General features: G+C 33.4%; 12 protein-coding genes across 12 annotated transcripts; 8 read left to right on the forward strand and 4 right to left on the reverse strand.

The window, feature by feature from the left end:
* Positions 1–634: 634 nt before the first annotated feature.
* RO3G_12862 (carbamoyl-phosphate synthase, small subunit) lies at positions 635–1,831 on the forward strand (the record flags this gene model as incomplete). The annotated part of the gene is made up of 1 exon (XM_067667446.1): positions 635–1,831. One exon carries the CDS (start codon positions 635–637, stop codon positions 1,829–1,831), a length of 1,197 nt encoding a protein of 398 aa, XP_067523547.1.
* A 367-nt stretch (positions 1,832–2,198) lies between these two features.
* On the reverse strand, positions 2,199–7,045 carry RO3G_12863 (uncharacterized protein; the record flags this gene model as incomplete). The annotated part of the gene is made up of 13 exons (XM_067667447.1): positions 2,199–2,233; positions 2,284–2,908; positions 2,957–3,434; positions 3,487–3,586; positions 3,643–4,500; positions 4,556–4,896; positions 4,952–5,294; positions 5,345–6,143; positions 6,199–6,469; positions 6,629–6,689; positions 6,741–6,841; positions 6,887–6,968; positions 7,021–7,045. The coding sequence occupies 13 exons, from the start codon at positions 7,043–7,045 to the stop codon at positions 2,199–2,201; spliced, it is 4,119 nt and encodes a 1,372-aa protein (XP_067523548.1).
* Positions 7,046–7,806: 761 nt separating this feature from the next.
* Positions 7,807–8,414, reverse strand: RO3G_12864 (peptidyl-prolyl cis-trans isomerase A1; the record flags this gene model as incomplete). Its single annotated transcript, XM_067667448.1, has 3 exons — positions 7,807–7,897; positions 7,955–8,304; positions 8,361–8,414. The coding sequence occupies 3 exons, from the start codon at positions 8,412–8,414 to the stop codon at positions 7,807–7,809; spliced, it is 495 nt and encodes a 164-aa protein (XP_067523549.1).
* An 853-nt stretch (positions 8,415–9,267) lies between these two features.
* Positions 9,268–9,625, forward strand: RO3G_12865 (uncharacterized protein; the record flags this gene model as incomplete). Its single annotated transcript, XM_067667449.1, has 3 exons — positions 9,268–9,431; positions 9,502–9,551; positions 9,582–9,625. The coding sequence occupies 3 exons, from the start codon at positions 9,268–9,270 to the stop codon at positions 9,623–9,625; spliced, it is 258 nt and encodes an 85-aa protein (XP_067523550.1).
* A 1,291-nt stretch (positions 9,626–10,916) lies between these two features.
* Positions 10,917–11,928, forward strand: RO3G_12866 (3-hydroxyanthranilate 3,4-dioxygenase; the record flags this gene model as incomplete). The annotated part of the gene is made up of 5 exons (XM_067667450.1): positions 10,917–11,078; positions 11,147–11,228; positions 11,301–11,381; positions 11,436–11,570; positions 11,879–11,928. The coding sequence occupies 5 exons, from the start codon at positions 10,917–10,919 to the stop codon at positions 11,926–11,928; spliced, it is 510 nt and encodes a 169-aa protein (XP_067523551.1).
* A 1,090-nt stretch (positions 11,929–13,018) lies between these two features.
* RO3G_12867 (uncharacterized protein) lies at positions 13,019–13,882 on the forward strand (the record flags this gene model as incomplete). The annotated part of the gene is made up of 2 exons (XM_067667451.1): positions 13,019–13,239; positions 13,297–13,882. The coding sequence occupies 2 exons, from the start codon at positions 13,019–13,021 to the stop codon at positions 13,880–13,882; spliced, it is 807 nt and encodes a 268-aa protein (XP_067523552.1).
* A 3,378-nt stretch (positions 13,883–17,260) lies between these two features.
* RO3G_12868 (uncharacterized protein) lies at positions 17,261–17,362 on the forward strand (the record flags this gene model as incomplete). Its single annotated transcript, XM_067667452.1, has 1 exon — positions 17,261–17,362. The coding sequence occupies one exon, from the start codon at positions 17,261–17,263 to the stop codon at positions 17,360–17,362; it is 102 nt and encodes a 33-aa protein (XP_067523553.1).
* Positions 17,363–19,728: 2,366 nt separating this feature from the next.
* On the forward strand, positions 19,729–20,208 carry RO3G_12869 (uncharacterized protein; the record flags this gene model as incomplete). The annotated part of the gene is made up of 1 exon (XM_067667453.1): positions 19,729–20,208. The coding sequence occupies one exon, from the start codon at positions 19,729–19,731 to the stop codon at positions 20,206–20,208; it is 480 nt and encodes a 159-aa protein (XP_067523554.1).
* A 1,127-nt stretch (positions 20,209–21,335) lies between these two features.
* Positions 21,336–21,581, reverse strand: RO3G_12870 (uncharacterized protein; the record flags this gene model as incomplete). Its single annotated transcript, XM_067667454.1, has 2 exons — positions 21,336–21,456; positions 21,553–21,581. The coding sequence occupies 2 exons, from the start codon at positions 21,579–21,581 to the stop codon at positions 21,336–21,338; spliced, it is 150 nt and encodes a 49-aa protein (XP_067523555.1).
* Positions 21,582–21,921: 340 nt separating this feature from the next.
* RO3G_12871 (uncharacterized protein) lies at positions 21,922–22,543 on the forward strand (the record flags this gene model as incomplete). The annotated part of the gene is made up of 3 exons (XM_067667455.1): positions 21,922–21,987; positions 22,037–22,363; positions 22,415–22,543. 3 exons carry the CDS (start codon positions 21,922–21,924, stop codon positions 22,541–22,543), a joined length of 522 nt encoding a protein of 173 aa, XP_067523556.1.
* Positions 22,544–22,767: 224 nt separating this feature from the next.
* RO3G_12872 (uncharacterized protein) lies at positions 22,768–23,797 on the forward strand (the record flags this gene model as incomplete). Its single annotated transcript, XM_067667456.1, has 5 exons — positions 22,768–22,838; positions 22,893–23,112; positions 23,163–23,322; positions 23,372–23,466; positions 23,519–23,797. The coding sequence occupies 5 exons, from the start codon at positions 22,768–22,770 to the stop codon at positions 23,795–23,797; spliced, it is 825 nt and encodes a 274-aa protein (XP_067523557.1).
* Positions 23,798–23,901: 104 nt separating this feature from the next.
* On the reverse strand, positions 23,902–24,765 carry RO3G_12873 (uncharacterized protein; the record flags this gene model as incomplete). Its single annotated transcript, XM_067667457.1, has 7 exons — positions 23,902–23,971; positions 24,030–24,094; positions 24,156–24,220; positions 24,275–24,327; positions 24,379–24,405; positions 24,517–24,547; positions 24,711–24,765. The coding sequence occupies 7 exons, from the start codon at positions 24,763–24,765 to the stop codon at positions 23,902–23,904; spliced, it is 366 nt and encodes a 121-aa protein (XP_067523558.1).
* Positions 24,766–25,278: the final 513 nt, after the last annotated feature.

A 25,278-nucleotide genomic window follows, 5' to 3' on the forward strand; every position in this document is an offset into this window, starting at 1 on the left:
AGAAGTTGTTGCAAAAAGGCAAGGATTATTGTAACATAGTTCAACCAAAGAATACTTTAAAGATTATCTTTATTTTCATTCATCAATAAAAGTCTTATTTCTGCCTTTAGTGCATCTTTTATTGTGCCTTGTAAAAGGTAACAAAATTTAATAGTTACACATTACTTCCAGATATGAACAAGTTTCTTATCTCCTGAGTTTGTATGATTGGTGTAATAGCCAGGTTTCAATCGGGGGGAAAATGAAACATCAATTTTCATTTGCTTAAAATGATTCACTTGTATACACGATCAGTCAATATGGCTGATAACAGTCACTTTAGATCAAAATATAAATAAGAACCTAATTTTTATCTCATCTTTTTTTTTTTCCTTGTTAAGAAAGTTTTCTTTTTTTTTTTTTTAAAAAAAACAAGCTTAAGTCTCTCAAGGTGAACTATAAGCAAAAAATAATTGTTTAGAACCTCGAAAGTTTATGTATATTCACGCTTACGAAAAGTGCTCGGCCGATTATATCTGTGATCAAAGTATGTATTTATTTACCAAATTTATACATGTTTTATTTATCAATCTTCAATTAGTTTGGAAATCATCTGAAAACTATTAAACAAAGTCCATAAGTAATTATCATCAAAATGCCTGTTATTAACAACAACGAATCTATTCCTGCTTCTCTCAAATTGAAGACTGGTCAAATATTTACTGGTACTTCTTTTGGTGCTCCTGTCTCTGCCTTTGGTGAAGCGGTCTTTACTACCTCTGTTGTCGGTTACCCCGAATCAATGACCGATCCTTCTTACACTGGTCAAATCCTTGTTTTCACTCAACCTTTGGTCGGTAACTATGGTGTGCCTGGACAAATCAAGGATGAATTTGGTCTCTTCAAATATTTTGAATCTGATCGTATCCAAGTTCAAGGTATCATCGTCAATGACTACGCTACTGAGTACTCTCACTGGACTGCTGTTGAATCTCTTGGTGAGTGGTGTACTCGTCACAATGTTCCTGCTATCTCTGGCGTGGATACGCGTGCTCTCACCCAATTATTACGTGATCAAGGTTCTACTTTGGGCAAAATTTGCGTGGGTGAAGATTATCTTGTGGATAATATCGACTCTATTGATTTCCCCAACCCTAACTCTGAAAACTTGGTTGCCAAGGTCTCTACCAAGATCCCTATCACTTACAATACTAAAGGTGATGTCAAGATTGCTGTCATTGATTGTGGTGTAAAGCAAAATATTCTTCGCTGTCTTGCCAGCCGTGGTGCTGCTGTTACTGTTTTGCCTCACAATTACAATTTTAACGAGTCTGCTGATCAATTTGATGGTCTCTTTATCTCTAATGGCCCTGGCTCTCCTACTTTTTGTATCGAAACCATCAACAACCTCAAGGTTGCTTTTGAGACTTTCAATAAACCTATCTTTGGTATTTGTATGGGTAACCTCTTGCTCGGTATGGCTGCTGGTCTTGATGTTTACAAACTGCCCTTTGGTAATCGTGGCCATAACCAACCCGCTTTAAATGTGGATTCCGGTCTTTGTTATATCACTTCTCAAAACCATGGTTATGCTTTGAATGATAAAAACATGCCTTCTCAATGGAAGCGTCTCTTTGTCAATGCCAACGATGGTTCCAATGAAGGCATTCAACACGCTACTAAGCCCATCTTTTCTGTTCAATTTCACCCTGAAGCTAAAGGTGGTCCTCAAGATACTTATTACTTGTTTGAAGAATTCCTCAATTATGTTCGCGCCGAAAAAGCCAGCAATGATGTCAACAAGACAACTATTAGCAACATTCAACAGTCTGCCATTCCTACTTGTGTCTAAACTATTTAACCATTTATTTTTCATTTTTATATACAATATATTCCATAAATAAGAAAAAGGCAAGCTTTATTTTTTTTTATCTTTGCATAACAATTATCGAATAAACATATTATGAATCTTTTCAAATTCCTTAAAGCTTTCAAGTTGAACAAGTTTCTTTTCGGTATTATTAGTATTGGATGGTATTTGTACTTTAGCAAGTGCATTGTTCAATTTCTTTTTATCAACCAGTAACTACATCAAAAGTGTAAGATGTAAAACTGCCTTTTTTTAAAAAAAAAAAACCTGTTAAAAACTTACTGTGTTTTGGTTCCCTTTGGTATATCTTTCATTGGTTTGAATCTGCTTCATTTTTTCTTTTAATACTTCACAACGACGTTTGAGAGTATACAGGACGGATTGCTGCATTTGGTATCGATAATCGGGTAATTTCTTATCGCTTTGCCATTTACCTCCTCTTCTTTCGGGAGATAACTGTATGACCTTGGCTGTTGCACTTGCGATACGTGCATCTTTAATCAGTGTACGTGTCTCTTGTACAACAGATCTCACCATGGATTTAGCAGCGACTTGATTTACTTGTTCATCGTCATCGTCGGATGTATCATCATCTGTCAGGGGAGGTGTAGAAGGTACTTGACGTGAATGATAATAGTCCAAATTCAAAGATTTAAGCATGTCTGTTTCCTTCAAGTAAGCATTCTCTGCACGAAGATATCGAATTGCTGATTTTAGTGATTCGAGTTGGTTACTTAAAATATAAACGTCAATGTTCTTATCTTCATTATCAAGTGACAAAAGCGAAGTATCTTCCAAGAACATCTCTGCCTTTTTTGTGGCCGATAAACGCTTTTCTTCCTTTTGAGCCACTTCCTTTTGTAACTGAGCGTGCTCTTCTTTTAGTCCCTCGTATTCTGCTTTAAGTTTCTCTGCCTCTTGCGAGTATTCTTGTTGTTGCTGTTGAGATTTTGATAGTGACTCCTCAAGAGTTTGTATCTGCTCTGTTTGCTTCTTGACAATCTCCATACGTTTTTCTAATAGTTCAATCTTGACATTGGCTTCTTGAAGCGATTGATCCTATTTTCATTTTTTTAAGTTTTTGGGTCTCGTTACGGACATATATACCTTTAATTTAACATCCTTTATGAGCTTAAGTATTTCATCACTATGCTGCTGCAATTTACGTTCCATATCATGATTAATCACTATTTCTGCCTTCATGTCAGACGCACGTTGAATCCAAGGCGAGACACTAATAGTGATCTTTTGCGTCTTGGTTTCATTGGAGATACTTTCAAAGGTGGAACCAAGTTCATTGGTAAGAGATTTCAAAGTTTTTAAGCATCCTTCCCACATTGTGCTCTCGGGTATTTCTAAGATCTCGTCTGCTTTGTTGTACACGATTTGTCGAATTGCCTCTAGGCTTATGTCCTCTTTGCTTCCAACCTTAGTTTCAGTGTATTTGGCAACCTGTTTGTAGGTCTCATAACAGAATTTGCATATCTTAGAACTAATGGCATACAGCATCTTGAATCGATGCAAATAATCAAATGTAAGCGTTAGAGCTTGTTCAGATAAATCCTCGAGTTGACGTAAAAGTTTCCTATTAAAGTCAAACATAAGAAAAAATGTATAGTACTTTTTGTTTTACTTACTTTGCCAATATCTTACTATTCTTTGCTTGAACAATCAAGCGTCCTAAAGGTTCAAGATAATCGAAGTCTAGCTTATTAAGGCCTTCAATAATAGTGATATCTATTTTCAATAACGATAAGTAACCAAAAACGCCCTCTAAAGCTTTTCTAATTTACTTTCTTTTCGGGCGGCATTATCCAAGGCTTGTCTAACAAAGGTAAGTTCTACAGTTAATCTATCTGCATTCAAATCCAATGCACGAGTTAAACCAAAGAATTGATCTACGTTATTTTCTTCATTTTGTATCAAATGGATCTCGCTCAGATGTTCCAATTGTGCAATCATTCTTTGGAGCTCAGTTACACATTCAGCTTCATTCACTTCATCTGTACGCAACAGATCTACGATATTTGTCAATCTTCTTTCAGTACCCACCAAATCATGGTAGACTTGTCCCATTTTGATGAAGGTCATCGGGTTACAGTTGACAATAAATGTCACGAAACGTTTACTCAAATCACTTAACCAACCAGCCCTTTGACGCATCTCACAGACTGATATCAAACTTTCGGGGACTGTATCCATGATCTTTTCACTGATAGGATGATTTTGATCCAGCTGTTTGATAATCAATTCAGATTTAAAGACCAATCGCTTGAATAACAAGACACAGGAGATAGCGTCATTTTCTGTCTTGAAGAAGGCATCGGGGAGGTAAGGTTGAATGTAACTCAATCGATCATTGGCTTGAGCAGCTTCCAGTTTTCGAAGCTCGAGATCAATGGATTTGGCTTGAGCCTTCATCACGGTCGATTGAAGTTGAATGTTGAGCGACATCATGGCTTGAGATTGGCTACTCAAGGTTCTCTGCTCGCTCTGCTGACTTACTTCCTTGTGTCTTAAATGTTCCAAGTCATTTTGTAACATGGTAACTAGCTCTCTGAATTGCTGGATTGTAGTTTCGTAATCCGCGTTTGTCTCTTCTGCTGCTCTCATTCTTTCCATTTGTTCACGCAACAACATATCTCTATGATCTTTTTTTTGTCAAGGTTAGCTAGAGATAATCATCATTTCATTCTGCTATTTTACCAATCTCGGCTTGTAACTGTTTCTCAGTCTCAATGTGATTATCTTCCAACTCATCAGCCAACTCTTTCAATGCTTCCAAATCTTCTACAACCAAATGCATTTCTTCCATTTTTTCTGTAAGTGCCAAGTTCTTTTCTGTCAATTGTTCTACCAAATCTTCAGCGCCCAAAGCATCATCAAGAGATTGTTTCAGTTCTTCGATAGTAAGTTCAGCCAACCGAAGCCTTTCGCGTGTCTTGTTAAACTGAGTTTTTAATTCTTCCAGTTCGTGCGTTTCCTTTTCTAGTTCTTTAATTTTATCACAAAGTTCATTTTCTCTAGCCATAGTTGCATCACGCAGTCTACATACAACAGGTTTAGTGAAAAAGCGTATGATGCTACCAATACAACCATTACCTCATCAGGGCCTCCTTTAATCTCTCGTTATGTCTTTCAAGTTGAATGACTTCCAAAGGTGTCTTTTCCTCACCATCTCTTTCAGGCACACGGTTCATGATATCAGCTTCCTTTTTCAACACATCCAAATCCACGCTGATCTCTTCAATCTTATCCTTTAACACATTGACCTCTTGCTGTAAGTTCTCTGCTTTTTCTTCCGCTACTTCCTTGTCCAGTGTCATCATTTCGAGTGATTCGATAGCATCATTGTATTTACTTTCATATGCTTCTTGCTCTGTTACTGATTCCTTTAATTCTCTCTTTGTTTCTCTTAACTCCCTTTGTAAATCCGATATTTTATCTAATCAAATAGGTTAAGAAGAAAAGAGGGTAGCAAAACATAGTGCTTACCTTGCAGTTTATTTCTTAACGTCAAGAATTGTTCTGCCTCTTCCTTCACCTTTTCATGCTCTCTATGTCTTTCTCGATCTTCTTGTCGTTTGGTCTCAAGGATCTTTAATTTCAAACGAAGTTCTTCATAATCTTTCAAGGGGACCATCTGTTCTGATTTACTGACAGGTAAATTGGCAGCCAAGGAGCCATAGGCTGGCTGATTGTTATTCTTTAGACCTGTTGAAGATGTTTTTACAACCTCTTGCTCGATAGTGATTTCTTTGGGCTCAGGTGTAGAATGGATAATCTCTCGAGGTCTCTCTAATTCCTCTTGGCTTTTATCTTGCTGAGGCCCTTCTTCTGGTTCTTCTTCTGGTTCTTCTTCTCTTTCCACTTCAGGGCTCTTTCTTTGATTGACTCGAATCTCCCTGGAAAGGCGTGAGTCATCCGATCTATGCTTGCTCTTGATTTCCTCCGCTTGATGCTGGGCAAATGAAAAGCTCGAACGAGACGCTGTTGGAGAAGAAGAAGGAGAAGATGTTTCTGACTTGAATTGAGATAAAGTACTGCTTCTTTTCTCACGACTAATGGGAGGTGATATTGATTTTTTGTTATTGCTAGCCAAGCCAGCAACTGTAGGCCTCCGAAGGCCTGAGATGGCATTATTTTGTGGTAATCGACTGATGCGAGAAGGTAATAAGGTGGTTGAAGTCGAGGTACTGGTTTTACTGGTGGCAGCGGCTAAATTGGGATCTCTAGCAGGAGCAAATCGGGAAGAGCTCACGGTTGGTGTAGGCGATTCAACTGTAGCTTGATCCTACATGTTAAAAGCATTAGCATTCTCGTTTATGTAGACAAAAACTCTAAATTACTTCAATCACTTTGACTTGACTGGGTCTAACAAACACACCATGATTCAGTCTACAATCAAAATATCTCTTGCCTTGAACCACACCACTGTTCTTTCCTTGAGGTTCGTCTAATTCAATGCCGACCCATTTTCCTGTTTGAAAACTCGTTGTTCCTACAAACCTAATGGTGCCTACTTTGCCCTGTGTTTGTGCACGCGCGCCTACTTTAAGCTCCGCGGAAATATCGTTGTTATTATTTCTAGAGGGACCAAAAGAACTACTTAATCTTTGTCTATTCTCAAAATTAGACATGAAAAGAGATGAAGCATAAAAAAAAAAGAGAGAGAGGCAAATAAATTATTGAGGGGAAAAGTCAAGTAACACAAAAAATCATTTAATTTTCATTTTTATTTTTTATGCTAAAACATGTTCAATTGCTTCTACAATGGACCTAAATACCTTTATGTTTTCGTCTTTATTTTCATCTTCTTTTCTGTATTTGCCTGTTTGGACTATAGAAAAAAAATGAGATCAATGTTGATCACAGACAAGTAGATTGTTACCTAAATAACGCTGCAATCCAAGTTCTTTTGCTCCACCTCCTAAATCATTATGAACATCATCACCAATAATTGCTACGTTTTCAGGAGTATCCAGCATATTGCTATCAAGATATTAGTTCTCTGCATACCAATTATGCAGTACATACATTTGTTGTAATGCCATTTCAAAGAATTGTCTTGTTGGTTTGCCAGCAATGATAGCTTCCTTTCCAGTTGCATATTCAAGCGCTTTTTAAGTCATATAAGAACATGTTTTTTTTTGTTAAAAATACGAATTTACCTTGTACAAAACCACCAGGTCCCATTGATAATTCTTCATCTTTATCAGCAAAGTATTTTGCTTTATGAATGGCAATCAAATATATATCTGGGTTATTTGTGATCAATCGGAATGCTTCATTCAACTACAAAGTGACTTTAGAGTATGTTTTATGCAGAAAAAGGATGCCCATACTTTTTCATAGTTAAATTTTGACGGTGCTAATCCAATAACGACAGAGTTGGGTTGATTTCTATCAATTCCTTCAAATTCTTCTTCTGCTTCTGTTTCCATGAGCAATAAAGGTCTTGATTTTCATTAACTTGAAGTATTAAAACAGCATCTATTTTATATTACCTGAGTTGTTTAGATTGAATCATATCGCGACAGGCAGATAAGGAAGTAAAAACCTAATAACAGTGAATATACTTTTATTTTTAGTTGTTGAATTACTACATCTTTCTCTTCTATTTGAAATCCAAGCTTGTTTAACTTGTTTACTAATTGACGCGAAGACACTTTTGTTGTATTTGTAGCAAACCTACAAAGAATGTAAGTGGAGATGACAATAAGAACAGTTCACAAAATAAACCTGAAAGGAATGTTGCTCGCTTTTAAACGTTCGATTGCTTGAATTGCACCAGGAATAACTTTTGAATCAATATGAATAGTACCACTGAGGTCAATGAGTAAACCTTTTATTGCAGACATTGTTTTTTAAAAAAAATAAAAAATAAAAAAAAAAAAGACGCGATCAAGTTAGAACAAAAAATTAAGCTTTTTTTATTGGAGACAAGAGGAAGCAACTTATAATTGACCACAGTTATCGATGATGATCTTGGCTCTGGGAGTACCGTTGGGAGAACCGAGAGATTCAATGTTTTGAACAACATCCATACTATATTCGACACAGTTAGCTTTTCTATTTGATTTTTTTTATCTTGTAAAACTTTACCCTTCAGTAACACGACCAAAGACGACGTGCTTACCATCCAACCAAGAACACTTGATGGTGGTGATGAAGAATTGAGAACCGTTGGTGTTGGGACCAGCGTTGGCCATGGACAAGTCACCGGGACCAGTGTGCTTGAGGGTGAAGTTTTCATCACGGAACTTGTTACCGTAGATGGACTTACCACCAGTACCGTTGTGGTTGGTGAAGTCACCACCTTGGAGCATGAATTCAGGGATAACACGGTGGAAAGAACAACCCTTGTAGCCGAAACCCTTTTCGCCAGTACACAAGGCACGGAAGTTTTCAGCAGTTTGAGGGACAACATCAGCTCTCAATTCCATAACAATACGCTACATGATTATTTTAGTTATTTACGCGAATATATGTTTAATGAGATATACTTTACGCCAAGAGGCTTGCTGTTGGCAGAGACATCGAAGAAAACTTTAGGGTTAGACATTATGTAAAGAAAGATGGTTACAAGCAAATTACAATCTTCAAATTCTATTTATATTTATTGAAATTTCAATGACCGACTAATAAAAAATTTTTATGTCCTAAAAAAATTCTCAAGGCAAGAAGTAAGTATTAAAGTACGTTTTTTTGTTATTTGATTTTGATTTATCCAAGCCATTTACGTGATTATTTTCTAACTCTTTGCACATACTTTTCTTTTTTAATATTTTTTTCTTTTCTTTCTGGAAAACTCTATGAAATTGAGATTCAAAAAAACAGACAAAAAAGCCAGTCCTTTATTAATAAGGTTAGCGAAACAAAGATGAAGGATGTGGTGGCGACCCGCCTTTGGTATCGTCGTTGGCTCTTGTGCTTTCCCTCTCATCACCAACGGCGCCAAAAACTTTTGTTTGTGCACCTTTTCTGGTATAGCGTTTCCAGAGATAGATGCACATTGATTTTTTGGTACGAAACAATCTCTTTTCTTTTCTTCTTGATTCTTATTATGGGATGGCTAGACGTAAACATTTTTAAAGGCTTGAATCAGAGGTAGGATGATAAATTACAGTCGTGTTATCTGTTCTAGAGGATGCCTTTTTTTTTTTAATAATACGCGTAGCTTAAATACTGGTTATTCAAGTCGTACACATACACAGTAAAAAAGATCCTAAACAAGAAGAATTTTTTAAACAAGCCATCAGCACACTTTTCAAATTTTGATTATCATTGTTTCTTTTTATTAAAAGCATGATCTAAAGTAGCATGACATAGATTCATTTCATTCTTTTCATTCTCCGTCGATTTTTGCACTTTTTTTCCTTCTTTTTAACAAAACTACCTTTTTTCTTACACATAAAATGATACCAGAAGAAGAATATAATTTATTATCATCACAAATATCAGACAATGAACAAGAAGAAGCAATAGAATTTATATCTTATGCTGAAAGTGATGATGATGACGAAGATCCTTATTTTATGCCAGAACATAACAAAAAAACAAGTACTTGGACTTTTCAAAAGTAACAAAAAAAAAAAAAAAAAACACCAAAAAAAGTAAAGTACATAAAAAGCTTATTTTTTTTGTATTAGACTTACTTGTGCTCCTATTCAAGTTGTCCGTTTCACTATACCCGCTGTTTGTATATTGACTATCTTTATTTATACAATAGTTATTGCTGTATTAACTGAAAAAAAAAAGATGAAGGATAACTAAGGCAGGATTATGTATGTCTACTTTAAAAAATACTGCTTTAGCTATAAACATATGTATGTTATTCACTATCAAATGGATATTGAAACACTCTATTTTGTATATAAAATTAAACAAACAACTTTATTTTAATGAAAAAAAGCTACATAAATATAGATTATGCAATAAAAGAACAGCATAAACATGATCTTTTTAATTATTGAAACATAAACTTGAATGGAAGGAATGCATAATTTGTATTGTACTGAAGTTATTTGGATGTAACATTACATAGTCTATCAAAAATACCATAATAAGGCTTCAAGTAATTATGTCGAGAGCTTTCCGAATAATTGCTCAATGTCTGTTTCATTTATGTCATTGATAGCTTCTTTCATGTTTAATAATCCTTAATAACTTTGAAGCAAGCAATGCCCAAAGGCAATGGGCTTAATACATTTTCGATCGATGAGCTAAATAGGTGCATGGTAAAGCTTCCTTCCCAAAGAATAATGCAGTCCACTGATGCTTAACTTCACTTTTAATTTGGCACATCTAAGTCTTGTACTGTTTTTTTAAGTGTATTTTGTTAGTCTTGTTATTGTCTTGTGCTTTTTGATTGTCTACCAGCTATCCTTTTAAATGATGCTCTTACGTGATCAATGAAGGAAATGTCTAGTAATCATGTAAATTGATACTACCCATCAGTAAGCCCTATTCACTTTACAGAAGAAGTCTACTTTTCTATAGAGACATATACTACCTATTAAGTTATTAACATGTTGCCCCTCATAATCATGCTTCTGTGGATCATCTAATAGCCATATGTCAATCAATAAAGCAAGTTACAAACATAAGCCTTTTTAGTTGGTCTTTTATAATCACTAGCCGCAAGGAATCAGCATTTGCATACTCTAGCAGAATATGTCGTAAAGAAAAAAAAAGCCAAATTTCTTATTGAGCCTTTTAAATCAGGAGACAAATTTTGCATGAAAGATATTACTAAATAAGCAATGATCGAACTGTACAGAAGGGAATCAACGCGGCTTTATTTTTTACATTACATATTGAGTATGCTTTTACTTTATTAATAAAATAATACAACATTTTATATACAAAAATATAAAGATAAAGAAGGATAGAAAAAAAAAGGAGAAGATTGGAGGTCTTTGTCATAGTTTTTTGTATTGGTTTTGTCTTATCTGAGATTTAAAATGGATGAATCAATTTTTTGAGATTGTCTGCTATTATAAGATTAATAGATAGCAAAACTTTTAAGGTCCCTTTTTCTTTCATTCTACTATTAATAATAATAATGGCTTTACTACCAATTAATTTTCCTAGATGGTTGGAAGAAAACAGTGATAAACTTCAACCACCTGTCAATAATTCAGTACTTTATAAAGGAAATGATACAATTATTATGATTGTTGGTGGGCCAAACAAGAGAACAGACTATCATGTCAATCAAACTGAGGTACACAAACAAATACACCAATAGATATTAAGATAGAGAGATGTTCATCCTTTTTTTTTTTGTTTTAGGAATTCTTTTACCAAGTCAAAGGAAACTTGTTGATTAAAATAGTGGAAAATGGTGAATTTAAAGATATTCATATAAATGAAGGTGACATGTTTCTACTTCCCCGTATGTATCCCTTACTTAAAAAAGTATATTTTAAAATTAACTTTATACTAGCTAACGTACCCCATAATCCTGTCCGATTCGAAAACACAATAGGAATTGTTATTGAAAGAGTCAGATTATCTCATCATATAGGTAAATCAGATTATTAATGAAGTGACTTATAAATGACTAATAATAAAATAATAGATTCACTTAGATGGTATTGTGAGAATACAAACTGTCGTAAAATAATATATGAAGAATCATTCTACTGTGTGGACCTCGGTACTCAATTAAAACCAATCATAGAAAAGTTTGCTGCTAGTAAAGAACTCAGAACATGTAAAAACTGTGGTTTATTAAATTCGACAAAATAACTTAATACCTCTTTTTTTTTTTATAAAAAAAAACTTTTTCCCTTCGTTTAATTGAAAAGATTGAATAATTTTTCCGGAAACGGATATTTTACTGCGCTTACAAAATCTAAACGACAGTGTTTGTGAAGTTTTTGTCGTCTTGGCTTTTTTCACTTAGCAGGTTTCAAAATTTTCCTAGTCGTTCCTAAATTTGGAATATACCACAAAAATTAATTTAAAATTGTTTTTTCTTCATCTTTGAATCGTTTAAAGATATTCACTATTCATTTTTAGATTTTTCTTATACCATTTGTATTGTTCAGTTTCCTGACCATGTTGCTTAGTTTTTGAAACAAACCAAAACAAACTCTGTTCAAAAGAATATTCAAGGCTCAATAGTAAATCTTGCAAACAAATCTTTTTTTTTAAAAACTTTTAGATGAGACAGAATAGAAAATATACTTTGTCATAAATTGGTTAATTCCTAAATAAATGCAATAACAAGATGATGGTTATACATAAAAGCAAGAAATATAACATGAAAATATATAAAAAGATAATCATTAAATCAAGTAATTGTGAAAAACGAAGAATATTAATTTCATCTCACAGCATGATTAGATCTATGGCTAACCAATTTAGTACAGATTTATTTCACTGAACAGTTCGATAATGATTCTTTATACTTTACTTGTAAATGATTGCTGAACATACAGAATTCCAAACGAAGCAAGTGACTTTTGTGCCTGACTTCAGTAGTAATTTCTATTTTTGTTCATCAACAAACTTGTATTTCTTTTATTGCACATTATCAAAAATAACATGCGATATTCGCAATAAAGAAATGTTAATTAGCAAATAATAAACTTTAGATTGAACGTATTTTACTATTAATCTCTCAAGGACTATTCAGAACGTATATAGGCTGATAACTTCAATGTAAAATACACACTAAATGATGATGTAATGCAACTCTATGTTTTTGACATTGAAAATTTTATAAATCAATAAATTAAATCTTATTTAGCTGCATGAAATACAATGAAAACCATATATTTTTAAATTGATAAAGTATGCTTTAATATGTCTTGCTTATTTGCTACTTTTTTTTATATTTAGTTTCTATTTCCTCTTTTCTTTCTCTTAACATGAGCTCATCAGAAAATTGTTAATAATTCAAGAGTAAGCAAAAATCGTAACGTTTTACTAAAAAAACAACGCCGATCATTAACTATTTTATGTTTAAAAACAGCTTATAACATATAAATAAATTTCTTTATGCTTTATATAACAATGAAGTATACACCTTTAAGGGAATGGCTTAATCTGCGTATGAGAATAATCAACTTTTTGTCTCGCTAAGCGTTCAAGATATATAAATACACGCAAAATTCTTCATTTCAAAGCTTTAATCATTCCTTTCTGATTATTAAAATGACTTGTAAAACTTCATCGTCCAATAAAGTGCCACGTCCTATGAATTCTTTCATGATCTATAGACTTGAAAAGCAGCAAGAAATTGTCAAAGAATGCCCAGGCGCCAATCATCGCGATATTTCTAAAATTATTGCTAAATGGTGGAAAGAAATGGCTGATGAAGAAAAAGAGCATTACCGCCAGAAAGCAGAGTTGGCTAGACAAGAACACTACAGACTGTAAATGGTGAATTCTTTGTATTTGTATTATTTTATTCTAACTATTTAATTTATTAGGTATCCTAATTATAAATATTCTCCCAAAAAGAAGGTGAAGAACACAAGAGCTTACAAAAAGCGCCCTAAAAATGAATTTACTGCCGTGGATTATGAAAACAGAAGACAGTTACTTGCCATCTATCGACGTGGGAATAATAAATGCTCAGAGCAAGACAATAACTTTGATTGGTTTGAAGAAAAGAATAGCCCCTACGACCCTTATTTGTCTTCTTATTCACAGTATTCTTCTACTTCAACACCCATCTTGCCATCCTGCCAATACCCTGAAGACATTCTTTTTAAGCACCAACCCTCATCCCTTATGCTTCCTTCTTCAGAAAACAAAGCTTACTACTTGAATCCTCAAGCATTTTCTTGTTCCGAACCCCTTGGTTACAATACATATGCTTCTTCTTCTGCTTACAGTATCCCACATGAAATCATATCATCTCAGCAACAAAACATTTATGGCCATGAATCGAATAACTGTTGTCCTCAGCATACTGATTATTTGCATTCTAGATGGGATTCTCTTGAACCCAAAAATGCTCAGGAAACCTATGCCCAACCCGTTCAACCTTTTTTTATGTATCCATTTTATTAAGTTCATTATCAGCATTTTGTGTATTGTATATTACTATGCTTCTCATCGTACCTTTTTTATAGAATCAAAAATAAATGAATAGATTTATAGACTTTTCCCTAGAATATATGTCATACATGCTTCTTTTTTTATTTTTTATTTTTACCAACGAATAGTCCACCTTTGATTCATTGTTACAGCTTTGAAAAAGAGAAATCTACTTTAAAACACGATCATGCCCATATCGATTGTATTCTTTCTCTAACGTATTTCTATTGGCTGTTAATAACTCACGTTATCACATGGTTCCAACTGCTTTGTTTTCAGACTTGAAAAGCTTGAATATAACCTTTGTTGACTTGTACATATGATGCTAAAGTACATGCTAAATTGGTGTTCTTAACTTTGATGATAATCAACCCACAGTGCCATTACTTTAATTCGTTTTTAAAATTTCACGATGGTACACGTCATGTTAGTTTTAATATACATAAAAGAACTAAACAAAACATTCTGAGGTGTAGAATATTATACTTAGTTATGAATAATATTACACACGAATTTATTTGCTCTTCTTAATGTATTAACGCTTGTTTAACTGAAAGCAAAAAAAGAATGCAATGGTTTTGAAGATTTATTTCTTAGAGATGCACTTTCATGTTAGTTTTTAAAGTTGTCATGTCCTGAAGATTAAGTAAATCAATCGAATAAACAGCAAGAAATAATAATAAATATTGACAATATCATTGTATCATATTAACTCATATTCATATAAAGAAAAGAAGATGTCCCTAAATGAAGCAAAGCCTTTTTTCTTTTTTTTTTTTTTTTTTTTTCATTTGCATTGGATTTGAAAAATAATTTGCCTGGCCAAGACAAATTTTAAAAACTAGTCTGCTCCGCGACAGTTTTTGGCAAAAAAAACTCCCACCTTCCAGGCGTCCCTTTCAGGCAGGATGAAAACATTCTTTCTCCTCACCTTCAGCTGCAGCCTCCAGTAATTTGAAAGGTTTTTGACACCACACCCACGAGCCGAAACACAAACCAATACCAAATCCAATACTAAAAACCATATACCATAAATCTGTAAACAAAAATATAATATAAGCTTCTAATATAAACATATAATATAGCTTATGACACATACCTCCACATTAATGCAGGGTTAGTGATTAGTGAAGGAGAAAAAAGAACAGAATAACAACTCCTTTTTATACTTTTCAGATAAGGCTTTGACTGCTTTTTTCAACTTCAATTTCGTGAGTGACGGTTGTTGTAGGAAAGGCATGTGATGTTTTATGCAGTAGGTGGCACTTTTGGATTAATATGCATTTCTAAGCCCACGTTTACTTTTAAAGATGATAGGCAATGGAGAATATGTTCCCCTTTATTGAGACACTTTACTCAAAAAATCCCATTTATAATATTATGCCGCTGCATTTTTTTTGAACTTCAACGATCTCAGCAAGAAGAAAAATTCTTTGTATTTGGGTCAAGAGCTTAATGAAAACAGACTTCCTCAAAGAAAGGAAAATTATGATTGGCATCTTATTTAAGTATATCAACTGGCTCAAAAGCTAGGGATACTAATCATCATGTAAAAAGTTCCTGAAGCCATGAACGACGGAGTTTTATTAATTAGAGGCACAAGAGAATTGCTCCCTCCAGTCTACAGCAGCAAAAGCTGTTAATAGTATAGCTGGCCATCATAATTGAGCGCATCTCCTTTTTTGTATGAAGGTGGCTTACTATTATCATAGACTCAGTTAATGATACATTGACAACGATTTGTTTACTAAATTCTTATAAGCATAAGAACTGGATACAATGAACAGCTCATCGGCAGACCCTTTGAAAGGCGAGCTGGATCTCGTAAGATTGGAATGAAGTATTCTATGGTCCTTGCTTTGTTATAGTAAAAGCAATTGCTGTAGTGGACGAATTAATACAACTCATTATCGTTATTACTATGGAAGGAAGTGGAAAAATTATATATGTTAGACACATACTATACAGATAAATAAAGCAATAAACAAATATTAACACTTTCAAAGTTATTGTATTTTGTATACATAAAGCTTAGAAGATTAACAATAATAATAATAATAAAAAGGGAGAAGGAAAAGCCAAACAGTTGCTAGGTTTTGAAATTGATAAACAAAGAACAGCAACCCTAGATTTTAAATTATTTCCACAAGTAGGTGTGAGCTTCATTATCATATAGGATAATGTTATACACAATATAGTATAAGTACAAAATCATATTGGCAACAAGAAAAAAAGGTTTTACAGTCACTATTGACTAGTCAAGCAATAGATAACTATAGCTAGAATAGTAATATTAACATATATTCATAATTGATTTACTTTAATATGCAAACCTGGTACTCATAAGTGAAAAGAAAAACAAAGCAATTACAATCTGGGATATCACAGACCAAGAGAGAAAAAGAACGTTTTTTTACTGGCTATTGTCATCATGATAGTATGGACATAAAGTATTATAGGCTGCCAAGTTTAATTCCATGCCCTTTCAACATATCTACGAGCATATATATATATATATATATATAGAGAGAGAGAGAGAGAGAGAGAGAGAGGGAGGGAAGGAGGGAGGCTTGTCACTTAGACTTTTAGGCCAAGATCCAGCTCATCACAGGAATCTATTCGACCCTCCTTTAACACCTTTGAAAAGACTTTAAGTGGTGACGTTGTACCTTTATTTAATTAAAGCATTTGTGTGAAAAGAATCTCATTTTACTAATAATCTAATGTGGCATAACTACAAAAATCAAAGAGCAATCTGGCACAAATAAACATGAAAATTAAGAAATATAAAAAACAAGCAAACTGTAAACTGGTGTCGGAAGTACTATAATAAAGAGCAAAAGAGGAAAAAAAAAAAACCGTAAATTTTGTCATATAGTTCTTTGCGTTAATAATAGCAATAGCAAAAGAATGAGAAGGCGAGTAATCTTACAAGCGGCAAACAATATAAAACAATGCAATAGATTAACAGTCTTCTATTTCTAGGCTTTTATTCCAGCTACTTATTTTGAAGTACATAGCTCTTACCAAGTTGAGGAAGGCCACCGTAAAGATAAGGAATAGGACAACAGCAAAACAGGGGAAAAAACAACCCTAAGTGAACCTTGTGTTCATAACCAACATTCAGCTCTTTCTGACATTATTTATGAATGGCTAGGTTGACAGTAAATACTTCAAATGATATTAATGGGCAAAGTAATCGAATCAAAAAGTAAAATTGTCTAACTCAGACAAGATCGAGAACAGAGACCCACTCAAGAATTTCGGCTGGGATTTTGTGAAAGGGCACTGTTAGGAGAACAAAAATACCAAGAAGTCTGTCGAAAGGAAATCAAAGGCATTTTGAAAAAGATGGCCGAACCCAAACTCTTTAGTAAAGAGGAACAAAATAACGCAAATTATATCAAGGGTGCTCGTACAGCTCGTGCTGCAATTAAACAAGCATATTTCTGATTATGGGTTTTCTGAATTTAAACAAAATTAGTCACCCTGAACGTGTAATTCACAATCATTCATAGCCTAAACATGATGTACGAATTCTGAAAAATTAGGCAGTGTCAAAGGACTCTATGATTAAGATAAAAAATAAATAAAGTAGTAAATATAATGCGTTCTTTATTGAAGGATAATTGAAAAATTCGCAATTTCAGCAATATCTAATAAACCAGCGCTTTCAGTGTTCGATCTATTACTTGAAAACTCAGAGTAGACCATAATCTATCATTTAAAGACATTCGAATATATGAGTTTATTCTCTCTTGAGTTCTAACTTTGACAGTTCGTACAACTTTTAATTCTCTGTACAAAAGGTGTCCAGGCTTCATCTGAAATACAAAGGTCGTACAAGTGAGCCGCCGAAATAGATAGCTAATACAGCATGAAGGATTTTTTGCAGACTGCTTGCAGAAGAGTATAAAAAGTATGCTGAACAAAGATGAGATCAATCAAGGCTTTATTACTATAATCTAGTCGAAAAAGCAGTCTAAGAAGGAGCGACTGCGTAAGCTTGCACAAATAATCTTACTCAATTTAAGTCTAGTAACGAATCTGCTTAAAAAGTAGCCATGAATCTTTATGTTCAAAATATACAATGTATAGCTTCTGAAGTGAAGAAATCTCGATCAAATATACTTGATATTCATATTTGTATTCGTAGCTGCAAACCATAAACACCTCTTGCCTTTGATTTTCATTTTCTTTATTTGGAAGTCTGCTGTTCCTATTTTTACATTAGAATTAGGGACTAATTCCTTGGAAAGTGTTGTGATTGGCTTTTAAAAGAATTCTCCTTATTGGTCTGCATTTTATTATTACAGTTTTTTAGCATTTTTTAACGCGAGATGGGTCGAACAAAAAAGTAGTACATGTTAGTAGAATAATTTTTTGATGATAGGCTCACATTCAAGCTTTTTAATGTATCTATAGCTTGTATAGAACTGTAACCAATTATATAGCAGCACTTACTTTGTTTATCATTTTGTTGGATATTTTCCTCCAAAAAGCATAAACTGGTTTTGTGGATATGACCAATCAAAAATAAAACACTTTTGATTACCATATTCTTGTTTCGACCAGACTCATAATAAAAGAAGAAGGGGTTGTCATTTTTTATCGCTTGCTAATCAAATAAATACCAACAGACATTCATTGAAAAAGGGCGCCCTTTTATCTAATTTTTGGTACAAAAATGAAAGTAGCCATTATCACCTTGTTTTTTGCCTTAATCATTTTGAAATTTGTCAATGCTGATGTGTGTGATCTGTTTGGTGCCGCGCCTCTTTGTGTAGAAGAATGTCCTGATGGTTGGATTCAACTAGGCACGACAATAGTCGACCAAGATGGATATTGTCTTGTTGGTACTAAAAAATTCTGCTGCAGAATTGAATATGAATAAATATCTAAAATGATCATCTCTTGGTATCATACATAAACATTTTTGTAAATAGTGCTTGTCCTTTTTTTTTTTGTTTTTTTTTGTTGGCTAAAAAAGTAATTTTGGTTTGGAACAATAAGAGAAATGCAGTGAAAGCTGTGAGTAATCAGAATAGTCATAGTCTAAAATTGTGGCCTTATTATAATGGGTGTGATGTTGGCTTGAGTCATTCTAATGATTTTTAAGTACTAATGCGAGAACCAATAAAGTTTTGATTTATGGTTATAGAACGACAGATTCAAAGTATACTTTTCAAAACAGCAAATTACGAGAATGTAGCTACTATTTACTGTACATGTTTGCAAACAAAAGCTTATTTGTTCACTGTAAAGAATACATGTCTTTTTGTTATGAGTTGCAAATGGTCATTTTGACAGAAACTATTTCTTTTTCACTTTTAGCTTTTTTATTTTAGCATGCAGTTTTTCTATGAAGATGGTCACGGAAGCATTATGATTGAAGAAAGAAAAGAAGCAACTTCTATACTTGAGGAGAAATCATTCAGATTAAAGAGCTTGACTGATCTTCGAAAATCTATCAAAAATTAAAAGCTTTAACTTGAAGTGAATGAGTGTGATGTCGTTATGGAAGACCTTCAGCTCAAAAAGAAAGGGCTACTCAGTACAATATTTACATTGATGAGAACAGAAGAAGATTTTTTTTTCCTTAATGAAAAACTAATGAAACCAAAAGACGCAGCTAAAGCTGCAAATGCTAATTACAATATAGCACGAAAATGGAAACAAGCTTATAATAATGATTCAGAAAAGAGCATCCCTTTGAAGAAAACTAATCGTACTTCCTCAAGGTTTTTGATGAGGACCCTTCTGCAATAATTCAGAATGCAACAGAAGGTCTGATCAAGAGCTTCGCTGGGCTAAAAATTATGAAGTCTAGAGTCGCAGAGTTCATGAAAGAAGAGTGCAGTCTCAGCCTCAAAGTAGTAAGTCGCCATGCTATTGCCAGAAATTGCGAAAAAACTCTTGAAGCCCGCGCAGCTTGGGTCAAAGAGTGGATCGAGAAGGGCACCAATTTCTTGAATAACTGCGTATTTGTTGATGAGCCAGGTTTTGACATCAACATACACCGTAGTAGAGGCTGTTCAGCAAAAGATTTGACTGCAATAGCTGAGACCCCTTCTACTAAAGCCAATTCGCAGACAGTTATTAGGGCAATTTCTGCTTTTAGTGTCGCCAAATTGACCATTAGAGAGTCTGGAAATATCAAAAGAAGAAAGATTATTAGCGCCACAAAAACAAAAGCACGAGAGGATAGAATTTCCGTTCCTAAGGGAGCTACTTCTGGACACTATGTTCAATTCATCAACGATGCTATGGATATCATGAATGAGTTTCCTGAAATGTGAGGATTCCATATCATTATGGACAATGCTCACCAAAATCCAAACAAGCTTCACTTATGATGTGGCTACATTTGAAAATGTCATAAAAAAAGTAAGAAGACAGTTCAGTTTGTATACAAAGTTTTGTGGTATTCAGGATGAAAAAAGATTTCTAAGCAAGACAATTAAAGGAATACGTAGTATCAAGATTGGTGATGAACAAATCCAAAAAATATATTTACAAATGTATGTATAACTTTTGGCGATACGAAGAAAGAGTTTTAAATGTTGTTTTATTGTATAGTTTAGAAACTATGCATCATGATGAGTATTTATACGATCCAAATGAGCAAAATAGCGAGAATGACTATGTTGTTAAACTACATGGTCCTATCATGGAGAGTGAATTCCGAGGCACGGACATTAGATTACGATGGTAAGTGTACTCCTTCTGATTTGCCTCACCAGTGTACCACTTTTAAACAATTTTGACTAACATGAATTCATTTTGGGTTCTAAGGGAGATACCAAACCAAAAGAATGTAAAGACAGTGGTTTCAATTGCAAGGTTGATTTGAGAGTAACAACAAACACTGCCAAACATATTGGCCTTAGTGCTGCAGAGTACGCTAAAAAGCTTGGTACTTCCAAGTACTATACAGATAAACTCAAGCTGATATTGTCTGGCTTCATTCATTTAAGGAAATACATATCAAGTAACGATACCAAGGCTAAGTTAAAGTCAGTGCCTTTAATGCCGGTAGAAGGGCTTGAAGGTGAATCACTTATACTATTTCTTGTTGACGATGATTGGCTAGTAATCCAAAAGATTGAGATACTGATGTTTTAAACAATGCCGATTCAATCAAGAATGGAGACATCGGGTTATACATCCATGACCTCAATTTATTCAAGGTATGCGGTGTACATATATATGTTTGTCAGATTATAGTATTTATTGAATGTTGCTATGTAGGATTATTGCCTGAATTTAACAAGTAAAACGTATACAACAAAAAAAAATGAAAAATATCACACAAGCCAAGCAACAACCAAACATAATTCTGAAACAGCCTATTTGGAAGAGCGAGTTTGTTGATGAAAGTTCAGACGATGAATAATCTATTTATTTTTCTGGCCACTACTTGGAATCAGGGCGTATTTTTCAATTTGGTAGGAGGCTCTGGTGCCTGTGGTCCCTGCGTGACTGCGTTGACCGACTGGTTAGATATTTTGTCCGAAAGAACCATGTGCACAATAGGATTAATAAAACTTTAGTAACCGAAACATATAATTAAATCTCAGAAACAATAAGTAAATCAACATTGTTAATTAACCTCTTTATCCTCTCTTTGTTTTTTCATTTACCTCTCAATCCACCTCACCTTTCTTTTCATCATTTAATCAGTCCTCTCATTATATAACAACTTTAAGAAAATGGGAATTGGCTTGGAGAAATGTTGCTGTTTCATTCCTTTAAGATTAGGCACATTTATTATTGCCATCTGGTTCTTTGTAAAATTCTAAAAAAAAATGCTAAAAATCTAATGCTTATTACTTGTATGTTATTGTTAGGTAGTTTATCTATTTTATAGTGCAACTGGATTTTTAGGTGTCAATTGTATGAAAAAGTATTTTTTTATATTTTGCTTTCTTCCTTTCCTTATGCTTGTGTGACTTATACTTTAAATAGCTGTTATTTATTATTCCAGTCAATCAGCTAAACCTTGGTACTACATGAATTTATTGTTTTCAGTCTTCATTTGTGTAGGTGGTTTGTCTGGTATCATTGGCTCCTTATTCGTAAGCTCACTACACAGCATTCATATATGAAAGCTAATATTGAATGTAGGCATCAAGACGATTTTCTAAAGCTTTCAGCATTATTGTTTGGATCAGTTGTGTATTATCTTTTATACTTTATATCGTATCACTCGTCCTCATCACTACCAAAAGAGACAGTACAATTAATTCATGCCGAGTGATGGGATTTATTGGCATTGGAAACCCTCAGACAATCATTGAACCTACCCATATTAGTCACAGCTCTTATTATACACCCGTAAAATATCCAGGCTTATTAACTGCCAATGCAGGCACAGAAAGTGAATGTTCAGCACAATTAAATTTGTTTTCTATTTTATTTGGTGTCTTGATATTTATTGTAGGAGTAATTCAGGTAATTTAAATATTGGCAATTACTACAATGTTGATAGTAACAATGTATTAGATCTATTTTGCTTATGTAGTCGGAATCTATGCTAAAAGACTAAAGAACGGTGCTCGTCATCACAGACTACATGCACAACAAATTAAAGACTTTGAAGAATCAAGATATCATATGTCAACTGTATACTAAAGAAACAAATAAACTTTTTTTTTTTTTTTTTCAAGTGTAAATAAATTTCTTGTATAATTTAAGCAAGAAAACCAACTTCCTTTCTCCGATTTCTCTTTAACTGAGCCCTATCTTTTTTTCTCTCTTTTTTCTTTATGGCTACAAGAAGCAGAACTTTATTATTTCTTCAATATAGAAATTCGTATGCAAGAACACAACATTCAGCACCCCATTTTTCTGCTGGCATGTCAGAAACAGAGGGTTTAATAGAAAGCTCAGACCATGTGATTGAGATGTCTGTGTTGCCTCCTCAATGGTAATTCCTTCCTTCCTTCCTTTCTATTTAAATCACTCAATTTTAATGTTGCAGGACCGACATTGTTGAAGAAGTGGATGAAGTACTTGATACTATCAAAGATAAAAGTAATGTAAAGACAAACTTGAGTATTATTCATCTGCTTGAATTCCTAACTTATTCATATACAGTTACTCGATTAAAAGGCATGCATCGAAAGCATTTATTACCTGGTTTTGAAGATAAAAGTTCTGATGAAGCAGCTATTGAAGCACTTACAATGGAAATAACAAATGTACAATTTATAAAACACATGAATACATGTAAAACTAATACGAAAAATAGGAATTTTATCGTATAAAACAACAAATACAGCGTATAAGAGTCGGAAGGAATGCATCGGATCAAGAAGATACCATAACAAGAAATATTCAAACTAGCTTAGCTACAAAAGTACAAGATGTTTCATCTCAATTTAGAAAAATACAGTCTTCTTACTTACAGAGTAAAGCAATGGAGTTGTATATATGCATGAATTAATACAATAAAAATAGAGATGCAGGGGCAAGAAAATAAAAAGGTGAACATACTAGGATCAAGTTTAAGTAATGAAGCTGCCGAATTATTATTAGATGAAGATGCACAGATAGTAAAACATTAAATAAGTAAAAATGATGGTGCAACTCAATATAAAACAATAGGGATTTACAGAATCACAATTAGCCGTACTAGAATCATCAGAAAACAATATTGACCAAAGAGAAAGGGAGATTAATCAAATAGCAAAATCAATACATCAATTAGCAGAGATATTTAGAGATCTTCAAACATTAGTGATTGATCAAGGATCTATGTTGGATAGAATTGATTACAACATAGAACAAACCAACGTAGAAGTAAAACAAGCAGTCATTGAATTAGATAAGGTAACCCTTTTGTACCATTTGCTCGTTAAGAATGTGATGCTAATATGTGTGTAGGGTGCTCGATATCAAAGCAAGACAAGGAAACGCAAATTAATGTTATTACTTGTATTGATCATTTTATTATTAATTTTAATATTAATTGTTAAACCAAAGAAGCATTAAATGGATGTAATACAGCTACCAAAGAAACGTCTAATAATTTCACGACCATAAGGAATGTAGCTTGCGCTATAAATTATATATTAGTTTCTGTGTATTATTATAATAAATTATAAAATAAACTTACGAATACCAAACTAAAGCACCAAATTGAATAATAACCAAAATTAATGAAAGGAAGAATAGACGAAGCTAACGACAGGAATAATAATTAATATAAGTATAATTATGAATTCACTTGTAAGGAACTTACTGTAATGGAAAGAACAAGCGTTAATACCAGTAATGAAAGGTATACAACTGTAGCCCAGAATCGAACTATGATTATACGCGTTATAATGATGAGTATAAACAATGTGGTTATTAGCTTACCTGGCGCGAACATTGTGCTGAATTGTTTCTTGAGACCAATAATAAATGTTAAACTAATTATTATTACTAAATAATTACAAGTATAACCATAATATGTGATCTACCTGAGAATAGAAATAACATTACCAACACTATATAAAATAGCAAATCCAGGTACGTTTGCTGTTATAAGTAATAGTGTAGCCTAATAACCTGTTTAGATAATCTATTTGTATGCATATCTATCCTTTCTTTTTCTTTACCACAATTGATAATAATAAGCCAACCAAGAATCTAAATATAGAATGATGAGCATAGGTAACATATGTAAAAGGGAGACACTTTACGAAATACCAAAAGCATAAAAACGTTGTGTTTTGTTTAAACCAAAAAACTGCCAATTCCCTAAAAACAGAATTAGCATCTCATTTTCTCAATCGCAATAAATCCACTTTACCGTCATCCATTAAACCTTGATCACTGTATTCTGAAGAAAAAAATCCAAACGGCATTTTTGTATGTGTGCTGGAGAAGAGTGAGAAAAAAAAAATGTTTAATTTAAACAATAACAATCAAGGCTCAGCCCAATTAAGAGAGAACCAAATTCGGACTTTATTACTGTTTTATGCTACCCCAACAGCATTGAAGAGGGGTAAATAAAGGGGAAGTATTTTTCTTTCCTCTTTTCCTCTTTCTCTCTTTCTTCTTTTTTCTTTATTTTAACAAATGACATTTTCAAAAATGGAAGCAGCTATGGAAGATGCTTTTGTTGAATGGGTAAATAATGAAATATAAATGTAAATTAAATATCTTTTTTTTTTCACTCATCCTTAAAAAATAAAAAACAAGATAAACACTTTTGAATGTAAATCATATCCCATTGATACAGTTGTTGAATTAGCTGATGGAGTTGTTCTTTCAGAAATATTAGCCGACATGTAACATTCAAAGAATGAAAGCTTGTTTTTAGTTGCTAATTTATTGACAGTGACCCAAAGTGGTTTAAACAAATTACAGCAACTGAA

This window comes from Rhizopus delemar, genomic scaffold, assembly GCF_000149305.1.
Source record: "Rhizopus delemar RA 99-880 supercont3.11 genomic scaffold, whole genome shotgun sequence".
In the NCBI taxonomy this organism is placed as follows: Eukaryota; Fungi; Mucoromycota; class Mucoromycetes; order Mucorales; family Rhizopodaceae; genus Rhizopus; species Rhizopus delemar.